The 10,544-nt window shown below is 43.3% G+C and overlaps 1 protein-coding gene across 1 annotated transcript; it reads left to right on the top strand.

Moving 5' to 3' along the window:
- Positions 1 to 3,505: 3,505 nt before the first annotated feature.
- BHLHA15 (basic helix-loop-helix family member a15) lies at positions 3,506 to 6,760 on the top strand. Its single transcript, XM_076350855.1, has 2 exons — positions 3,506 to 3,761; positions 5,993 to 6,760. Exon 2 carries the CDS (start codon positions 6,029 to 6,031, stop codon positions 6,527 to 6,529), a length of 501 nt encoding a protein of 166 aa, XP_076206970.1. The 5' UTR covers positions 3,506 to 3,761; positions 5,993 to 6,028; the 3' UTR covers positions 6,530 to 6,760.
- The last annotated feature ends 3,784 nt before the right edge of the window (positions 6,761 to 10,544 follow it).

Raw genomic sequence — 10,544 nt, 5'->3', positions numbered from 1 at the left:
CTACTCTCAATATTTTTAAATATAGGTAATAGACTTGTGCACAAATTATTGCTTAGAAATTCCATAATTCCAACATTAAACTTCCTGATACAGCTAAATTAAGGTATCTCATCTGTCTTCTGTAATTCTCACCATACTTTAAGTATGGAAGATGAAAACTAAGACTGAAACTCCATAATGGTCTGCAAAGAATGTGTGGGCTTATCTGCCTTGCGTGGTGAAAAATCTATTGTATCAGACCTGGAGTTCAGCTTTACTTTTGAATCATTTGATTTAAAATATAGTCCAAGCTTAAATAAAAGCTTATACTCCAGAATGTTACAATTTGGTTGTGCATTTTGTTCCTTATAATTCTGGAAAATCAGATGTTTATCTCGCACATCAGGAATTTCCTTTGCGTGATGGAAATCTAAGATTTTTATTCTTTACCTGGGTTTAAAGAAAATCTTACATAGGAAGCGAAAGTTTACTCCTTTGTCCAAATGGACTCATTGCTAATGAGTTGCCAAAGGAGTCTTTTTTCCAAAACGAGCTGGGATGTGTATGATATTAAGCAAGGTAATGTCCTTTTTAGCTGTACAATGAAGAGGAAGAAATATTTATAGTTGACTCATCTCACTTAAACAATGAATTTTAATTTCAGTAATCTAGTAGGCTGGATTGCAATAATATAAAAGGTCTTTTTTGGAAAAATTTGTAGTTAAAAATCTGATCAACTACTAGCAATATTTAAATATCTGCCTAGCAGTCAGTGGCACAATGAAGACGAATCAGTAATTCCAACATGTAACACTATAATAAGGGGATTTGTTACAAATCAGTCATTAAACTATATGTAATTTCTTGCACTAGCTACTTAAGCATGGTTTCTGTTTTAGAAGTACATGTATCTATTTTCAATGGTTTATTATGAGACTGGTTACATTTTAATTCCTTCTCTAGTAGAATACCTTGATTATTTGAATACTGAAGGCATTGTCTCAATTTGACTACTAAAGTTATTTAAAAGATCTGATTTTTCCCACCTAAGGATGTTTGTTTAAAAATGGGGATCTGTAGTGAGAAGCCAACAGAGCGAGAAGGATGTCCAGTTTTAATGGAAACACCTGTACTATTCCAAATCCCCAAGCTGCAGATATGTTTTGTGTATAACTGCATTTATGGAAACTGCCATTTTCATGGAAATGAGCGGATTAAACATTTTTTCATATCCTTGTTGATGCACTAATGAAAGCCATTTAAGCCTCATTCTTTTTATCAGTATTTTTAGCAGATTTTTATGTAGTACTCAATCTTTTTCATGAGGAGGCTGGTTGGTAGAAAGACTTTTTTTTTTTATGATTAAGCACTATGCTATAATGTCAGCATTGTCAGGTGTTAGTGACATGGCTATTTATGTTGGAGTTGGTGAAAGGTGGCATCCAAGTATATTAGCCTTATAAGAAATAGCCTTAAATAAGAATGGAGTGTACAAAATTACTTCAGCTTTAAGTCATACAGAAATATCCTTGTATGTTAATGGTTTTGGTACAAGACTGGAAAAAATCTAGAGGAGAGTCAAACATCATATAAACTTATTGAAAATAAGTATTTGTAATACCAGCAGCCTGTTTTTCAGAAACTTGAATATGACTTACAGTTAGTTTTGTTTATGAAATTGTTTGAACTTGCACAGATGTAGGTGTAACTTAAATGATAAATGGTACTGGTGTGTGTGTATATATAATGTTTAATTCTATTTGTAAATGAAAAACTATGTAACAAAATCATAGGTATGAGGTTTTCCTATTGTAATTTAATACAGGTATGAGGTTTATGGCAATATATCATAGTTAATGAAATTTCAGGTCAAAATGTCTTTAAATTGTGTACATTTTTAAATTGTAATTTCTACTGTATATTGATTATCATGCATAGTGTGGTTCAAGAAACTGCTTGTAATTTAAAAATATTTAATATTAAAAATAAAATACAGTTATATATTTATAATCTCTTTGTCTGTTTGTTCATTCTTAAACAGATGCCAGCAATGGATCAGGTCCACAGTATAGTTCTACTGTAAGTTATATTTGTTAGTCTCCAGAGGTTGAGAAAGTACCAAAAGCTCAAAGCTACAGTCCCAGCAGATGAGTCTACACTAAATAGCGTAGTTGCCTTTAATTTCTTCTAATATCACCCTTGTGTGAACTGCAGGTAACGTGTGTATGCAGTCAATAGAGAAGCAATACTTAAAATACAAACAGTGTAATTCTAAAAACTGAATATTGTTTTTAATCCTAGAATTAAGCATCTGTAGGAAGAATGAAGGTTTCAAAATTTTTTAAGTACCCTTCAGAAAACAAGTTAATGATATGTTTTCTCAGTATTTATTGAATTTATTTCTAGAAGATGATTTTATTGTTTGTTTTAATCTAAGTGCATGTGCTGAATGGACCTAAGATCACCAGGTAAATGCAGTACTTGTGTGTATTGGTAGCTTCTTTCATGTGAGATTGAGACTGTTTCAGCCTGGGCACTCTGAGGCAGGAGGAGAGTGCTGTTTTTTCCTCTTAACCTGTTAACCGTTAGGGTTGTGATGACACATCACAGCAATGTCAGTAGTTAATGGAGGCTGTTGTGGAAGCCCCCACATTGTATGGCAGCTGTTGAGACCTGGGAATGAGAAACTGATATCAAGATGACTTAACTTCATTAGGTAAAATACAACTACTGGGCTGAAATTTGACCAAGACAGTGGTTGTTATTGAGAACAGACGTAAAAGATCCCATGGCACTAAATTGGTCATCTTATATAGAACCTATTATCAAAGAATTTGAGCACTTGTGATCTTTATCATCAATCAGCAGCCTTCTTGCAAGGGATGGAAGTGCTTTGTCTGTGGGCCTTTTTCACACAGGTGATATGATAACTTGCATGGCCCTTGGCAGAGCAGAGTTGAGACAGACTTTTTTCTCCTCCACCCGAGGACACTCCACCTGCTGAAGTAAGTACTAGACTGACCCCTCCTGTAGTGACATTGACCTGCCTGGCTTAGCTTCCATTAGTCTAGTGGCAGCACCTCAATACACACACTGCTGCAGTGCTGGCTGAGAGTGCTACCTCCCCCCTGCCATTTTGTTGTCACTTGGAGCCCTGTGACCATCCAAAACCCAGGAGCCTTGTGCTGGCTGCTGTCTCTGGGCTCAGTCCCCCTCCCTGGGGTAGAAAGGGTAATGGCAATAGCTGGGAGTCGTGTGCCCCTGCGTGACTCTCTTGCCTGGACCTGCTGCTTCCCTTCCATACACGCGTGCCGCGTTAACGGGGGCGCCCCTTCCCTGTGAGGACTGTTACTTTGCTGGCTGGCAGCTGAGGCGTGGAACATCCGCCTGCGCGGCGCTGGGCCGGGCCCGCCCCCGCTGCTAAAGTGACGTGTCGCGGCGGGCGTGCGGCAGTGCAACCACCTGCCGGCGCGGCGGGCAGCGGGGCTGAGTCTGCCTGGTGGGGCTCGGAGCCTGGCTGCTGTCCGGGCCGCGGGCGTGGCAGCAGCGCCAGCCTGGGGTCCTCCTGTCAGTGCTTCCCCACCTCGTTCCTAGGGCTCACCTCGGCGTGAGGCAGGTCCTGGTTCCCTCATGGGCTCCTGCTGACAGACCCTGGCCCAGCCCAGAGGACAGGCAGGGCCCCTGCTGCACCCACAGACCCTCCTGCTGCTCCTGGCTTCCCACAGGTCTCCGCTATGTCACCTCTTGGGCTCTAGGCACCTTCTCCACAGCTGGTGGCAGTGGTAAGTCACAGAGGAGGGACACCAGCCCTGACAGACAGGTGCAGAGGGTGGAAAATTCGCTGGTATTTGGCTGCTTGCTCTCTTTGGTTTCTCTTGATGACCCCAGTCTGTTGCTCCTGATCCCCTCTCTATCTCCATTTCCTCCTTGCACACACTCATGCTGTCTCCCTGGGGGTCCTGGCAGCCTGGCTGTGGCTCCATGAGGTAGTTTCTCAGGGTTACAGCAGTGTGCAGCAGTCTGAAAGCAAACCTCAGCCAGCTAAGCACCCTCTTATCCCACGTCATCCCACTTGCTTTCCCCCAGCCTGCAGTTTTAAAGACTACTTTGCTCCCACAGTTTGCTGAAGCTTCCTTTCTCTTGGATTTTCTTCCAGCTTTCTCTGCTGGCTGCCTCCACGAACCTCCTCTTCACCAAGTCCTGCAGGCTGTTTTCCTTTCAAACAGCAGCTGCTCATTTCTCTGCTCTCCCCAACAGTGCTTTTTGCGCTGGAGGGGGGAAGTTGACTGGTGGTCTTTGTGCCTGCCTTTACTCTTCTGTTCTGCAGTTATGCCTTTTCTGCCAAATGAGTTAGACTAAGAGTCCAGAATAAACCCAGTGCTTGGCTTTAGTCCTATTTTCTTGCTTAAGATACCCGTGTGTCTCCAGAATTTCTCCTAGGCTCCCATAACACAAGCTGTTCAGTGCTGTCTTTCTCTCAGCATTTGTCACCTGGGTGCTACCCTAACCAAACCACTCTGTGAATTCCTGTCCTTTCTGGCAAAGTTGCCTCCCTGGTAGGAAGGAACCTGGGGATGGCCAGGATGCCCTCATAGGCAGAGAACTGAGTCACTGTGAATGCTGAGCAGCTGAAGATGTCTCTAAAAAAAAAACTGAGAGGGGAAGTGATATTTACTGCAGCACACCCGGGAACTGCTCACCACCTGCTCCAGTGAAGGTTGGTGTCCTATACTGGGACAGTCAAGCACCTGTGGCTAGTGGGTTTTTTTTATTGGCTCACCAACTGTCTAACTGCTCCTACATAATAGCATCAGCATAAAAATATATTTTTTTAAGACCTAACCTTTCTATGACTACATGAACTGGAAGAAAGTGGAAGGAAGCATTTTGGAGATAGAGTCTCAGTAACATTGATCATTGGTGTTAGAGGCAGGGTTGCTGTGAGGCTGCTGTCTTCAGATGTAGTGTTGGCACAGAATCTGGGCTGAGGGAGGGTAAAACTTCAGTGCTGTCATCTGCCTTGCTAACATGTGAGGAAGGAACATTGCTGTGTCTTTTTGGACAACCTGGAGAATAAATACTGCTCTGCTGCTGTTGAACTGGGGCAGAAACTGCAATTAAGCCCCACCTTTATTTGATGATTGTTGGAAGAGGGAAGTGCTTTTTTGTGTGTGTGTGGTGGGGACTAGCCCAGAATGCAGAGATGCTGTGGGTGAAAACATGTTGCTGGCTAGGAGTTTCTGAGCCCCTATATGAATTAGCATGTCATGTTTCCCTCTAGTGGACTGCTCATAAATACAGTGGAAATCTATTCCTACAAAAAGCAATTACCAGGAGTTCAAGGAGAAATTACTTTCCAAGTAAGAGCCTGAGGGTTCTGTCTAACACCCCGCATGTAAGCCTGCATACATACAATGAAGCAGTGTATGGTTTTATTACAGCTTGTGGTAACTAGAGCTGGGAGAAAACAGAAGTATGCGAGATCAAAAAACAGAGGCAACATGTTATCAAACCTGACTGAGCATTGTACTCCTGATTATTTTTTGAGTTGTGGTTACTCTTCCCACAGGAAGACTGGATCGGCTTGGAGACAATTTTCTTAAGTGCAGTGAGAGAGGAGAAATCTCTCCAGTTTGAGGCCTACTTACAAAAGTAGAGAGGTGTCTGTTTTTCACTTGGCTTCCCGTACGTGAGGACACCAGTAGGTGATTCACTGTATCTGTTTCAGTGGTTCCATTCACTTGGCCTCTGCTCCTTCTGTAACCTCTTCCTTCCAGCTGAAGGAGGATCTGTTGTTCTCTAAAAACAGATTTTCTCCTCTGTTCTTCTGCACAGGTCATCTTGACTAATAACATTCACAACTTCTAAAATGACATCACTAAATTAAGAGAGCCAATGATGGTTTTCCAGTAGTGAACAAGTAAACGAACATATCAAACAAACCTGCATCAGATCATTTGTTCAGCATGGAACTGTGCAAAAGTTAAAAGATATTGGTGTCATGTTTTTACAGCACGTTGATGCTTAATACCAGTACATCTACCAAAACATGAAGACCAAAACCAAAGGAAAGAAGCAAAGGCATACTGTTGACAAAGAAGCATTTTCTGAGGAGTCAGCAATGAGAAAAAAAGAACTGGTGAAATGTTTGCAACACAAAGAAAGGAGGAATGGGGGAAAGAAGGAGAGCAGCAAGATCACTACAGCCAGAGCCAAGCATCCTTGGAGCAATAAGGACAGAAATTTGAGGAGACTGGAAAGCAATGAGCGGGAGAGGCAGAGAATGCACAAGCTCAACAATGCGTTCCAGGCTTTGCGGGAGGTGATCCCTCATGTGAGAGCTGAGAATAAACTTTCCAAAATAGAGACTCTCACACTGGCCAAAAATTACATTAAATCCTTGACCTCCATTATACTCAATATGTCCAACGGACACTTTCCAGCAGCAGAAGGGATGGGAGGAGCCTGGGTGTCCAAATTGTACCGGCATTATCAACAACAACATGGGGATGATGATCATGAGGAACATCTACAAAAATACTCCACATAGATTCACAGCTTCATCCAAAACACCTACAGTTAGCTACTACTGTAATTCTTTTACTTCTTGCATACAGTACATAGAGGTTTTAAGACATGATTTTTGCCTCCAGCTATCCCTTATTTTTTTCTTGAAAGGACAACACTCATGGCTATAGCTTATATGGCACATAGAAAAATTACCTTAAATTGTAAGAATTTTTAAGAGCTTAATGGGTATATTTGTGTGGTGTGTCAGGGTCTGTAACACTGTAGTTGACTTGAAAGTAAAGATTTAGTAACTTCTGAAAATTACCTTCCCTGGAAGGGTTGTGAGTTCAGCATTTAAGGCCTGTGTCACCTGAGTTTACTAGAGCTTGTTGAGAATCTTGGCTTGTAGCACTGTTTACCAACCTTTCAGTGACTCTGTTCTTATCTATCCTGCTAGGGAGAATATCAAAATTGATTACAACATTTGACTAACTTGATGAGTGAAGTGGCACATATGGGAAATTGGCCACCAAATCTGAATATTTGAGTGTTTTGGATCTGCTCTGATAATTTTGAACTTTGCAAAGCATAACTTTTAAAGTACTTGTTAATGTAAACATCTACAAAGCTTTCTTAGATTGTAAGCTCTCTAGAGTAAGGACATTTTCTGGTCTATGTTTCCAAAGCATCCAGCTTCATGGAGTTTTTTCTTAAGTGGATCTCTGGGTGCCATTGTAATACAAATATTAAATAAGGGACAAATTACTTATTTTTGCCAAAACTATGATAAAAATGCTTTAGTATAGTCATGTTAGACAATGATCTCTGCAATTACAAATTATTCGTTAATGAAGTCTGTAATGTGATCAGGACTCTTCCTGGGTTAGTGCTAGATTCTGGTATCATAAAACATAATAAAGGAAGCAGGAGCTCTTCAAAAAAAGGAAAATGAGCTTTATTCCCCCCCCCCATCTTATTGTAAAAAGTTTTATGTCACTGAGGAACTCTCACTTCCTCTTCTGTTCTCATACCTGAAGAACAAGCTGAGGTGCCCTCAGCTGGAACTGTGTTGTCTATGGAGCCCCTGTGTTACAGCTCTTCCTACCCATGTCCCCGAAGTCCTGTGCTGGCTGTTGCTCTGTGGTGTGGATAGCAAAGGTAGAATCTGGCATCTCATGCACCAGTAGGATTGATAACAATATGTGGCTTGGTCCTTCTCCCTGCAAAGTAGGGCTATCCAAGGAGGAACGGTGGCTGAGGAAGGATTTATCGGATCCATCACAGAAGGGTTATACTGCACTGCATAGTTTGTAGCATGCTATTTATTTTGCTCCAGCAGAGCTGATAGTGTGACAATTTCATTTGGACTAAAAGGTAAGGTTTCCTAGACAGGGGATGTGAATTTCTCTCCACCATAGCGATCTACAGGTATGATGTAAAACAACATAATGTTCTGTATGTGTGGTTGCCTTACTGGAGAGACAAATTATTTGGGTCCTGCCTCGACTTGGGATTTTCTTAGTTTCCAAACTGTTTCCACACTAAAGTAGTTGTGATTAGCCCTCCTAGTACTCAAGTGTTAATGAAAGTGTTAACCTAGTCTCTTATATATAGATTTGACTTGCTGTTGCTGTGTCTTACTTCATTCAACAGCTGCTCCTTATTGGTGTAAAGCCCTTAATGCATTTATATGTTGTCTGATTATAATGGGAGAAATCAGTAACACCAAGGCACTTTCTTTCAGTTGTTCTACTTAGCATCTCTTCAGGTAAGAGAGCATGTTGGATGTTATTTGGTCATTTCTCAACATACAGGGCAATGCAAACAGGACCTGATGGGCTATTGGTAACAACAGACAGACCTGTATGTGGAATGGTGGGAGAGGTGTATTGTAGCATGAATAGGCTGGTCAAACTGTGCTTCTGGCAGTATGTGGCCATAACCCTCCCACAGCACCCACGGCGTCAGTGCCAGGAGCTCAGCACCGAGTCTGGTTGGAGGCTGTGTCACATAAATGACTGTGTGTTGACTAAATGGATTTGGGTATCAAAATGCATTAATCAGGTACATGCAATTTTACAAATTACACTATGCCCCTGCTCCGAGGGTCCCAGGGAGAAGCCGGGCAAGTTAGGGTAGCAGTTTCTGCTGTGTGCAGCGTCCTTGCCCTGCTGGGAATCCCTGGAGGTTGGAGAGGTGATCCAGACCCCAGTGCAGGAGCAGGGGGGACCCTCGGAGTCTCTGGCGAGCTGCTCCGGGCAGCTCGCGCCGCCAGCGTCCCCCCAGAAGGGGCGGGGCGGAAGGCCTGTCTCCCTCGGCTGTGAGGGCGGTGGCGACGGCGTTCGCCGGCGGAGTGAGCGAGCCACGGTGGCCAGGAGGTTCCCGGGAAGGTGCGCGGCGGGGGGGGAGCGTCGCCCGGAGCGGCGGGCGCTTTGGTTTGGCGTCGCTTTGCGGCGAGGGAGCGGCGTTGGGGGTCCGCGGCCGTGAGGCGCTTCGGCGGGCTCGTCCTCTCGCGAGAGGAGCCGGGGCGCGGTGCCGCTCCTAGAGGGCGCTGGGAGGGCGGGCTGAGCGGCTGGCCGGGCAGGGCTGCGGGTTGGTGCTCGCCGCCGCGGCTCCTACAGCAGCTCAGGACGCTGCTTCTGGCGCCTCCGGCTGCATCTGCTGCTGGGAGAGGCCAGTGTCTGAGGAGGGAGGGACAGACCCACGGGACGCTCGGGCCGGGACATGGCGGCAGGCCCCGGAGAGGCCCAGCAGCTCTGCTGAGGACCACTTGGAGCCTGCGTGAAGGCGCTGCAGGGCGGGACACCTGGTGCCTTCCTCTGCCCCGGGCGAAGGACGCTGCTGCCCAGGTGTGGGCTGCAGAGAGGGCTTGGGGCCTCTGCCCTAGGCTGCAGCACTGGTGGCTTCAAATACCAGCTGGTTGTTGTGGAACCTCCATCCTTGGGGGTGTTCAGAGATTGACTGGACATGGCTTGGAGCAACGTGATTGTATTAGCCCTACAGGGGGTTGGACTAGATGACTTCCAGAGGTCCCTTCCAGCCTAAATTCTGTGGTTCTGCGTGTCATACAGTAAATGATGACTAAGCACTTGTAGAGTATGGCCATTTTTTGTAGGATCCTTTACAGGTCATTAGTCTGCTAGACCAGTCCGTTATAAGGGAGATCTGAGAGTTTCCAGATACTAAATGTTGTCCTTGAAATGTTTTTGTGGGATAGCCGTGTTTGAATTGCTGTTTGGTTACTTTGGCAGAGTAAGGAAACCAATGAGTTGGAAAAACAGTATTTTAACAGTGCCATTGATGAAAAATGGCACCTCACTTTAAGAACCAACTACTGATACCACTGTTACAAATACGGAATTTAAATGCTTGTGGCAGTGTATTTCTGACAGGGCTTCCTGCAAACATATTCAAAAAATACAATTCAAATAAAAATATTCAAATATTGAGCCCAAAATGGCATGTAATATCTAGCTATAAATACAGCAGCAAAGGAGACATGTGAAGGTTACCCCTTCTCTGAACACAGCCATCCCCGATGAATAGTCAGGCACAGGACATATGTGCTTTAATGGAATAACAGCTAGTTCCACAATGGTACTTTGCTACAAAGTGCTGCTTTATTGGACATGTCAAAAGGGATTTAGTAAGAAGCAGGTTTTTTTCTGATAAATTACTTTTATTTTTCAAAATTGTTTCAATTTAAAGTCACTTTTCCTTATTTTAACTAGCCATAACAATGACATATTTTTAAATTAAATAATTTTCTAAATAATAGTTTCAGAAGGCAAATATTTAGTACTCAAACATAAACAACTTATAATTTATCTTTTGTTCACTTAAACTCAGCTTTTTACAGTAAAGTACATGAAACTTGGCAATGCAGGGAAAAATGCAAAGGTACATTATAAAGCTTATTGTATGAAATCAGTTTGATTGTTGGATATGTAAACACCAACTACTAAAAGAAAAAAAATGTTGATATGCAGAGAAAATACAATCCTAGTAATTATCTAAAAATACATGTGATTGATAAAGTTATTTATTTGGACAAG

The sequence above is a fragment of the Aptenodytes patagonicus genome, chromosome 13, assembly GCF_965638725.1.
Source record: "Aptenodytes patagonicus chromosome 13, bAptPat1.pri.cur, whole genome shotgun sequence".
NCBI lineage: Eukaryota > Metazoa > Chordata > Aves > Sphenisciformes > Spheniscidae > Aptenodytes > Aptenodytes patagonicus.
The sequence above is the reverse complement of the archived record's forward strand: the minus strand, read 5'-3'. Positions and strand labels throughout refer to the sequence as shown.

Excerpts from the sequence above, each read along its gene's own strand:
- BHLHA15 (XM_076350855.1), top strand. The coding sequence starts at position 6,029 with ATGAAGACCAAAACCAAAGGAAAGAAGCAAAGGCATACTGTTGACAAA.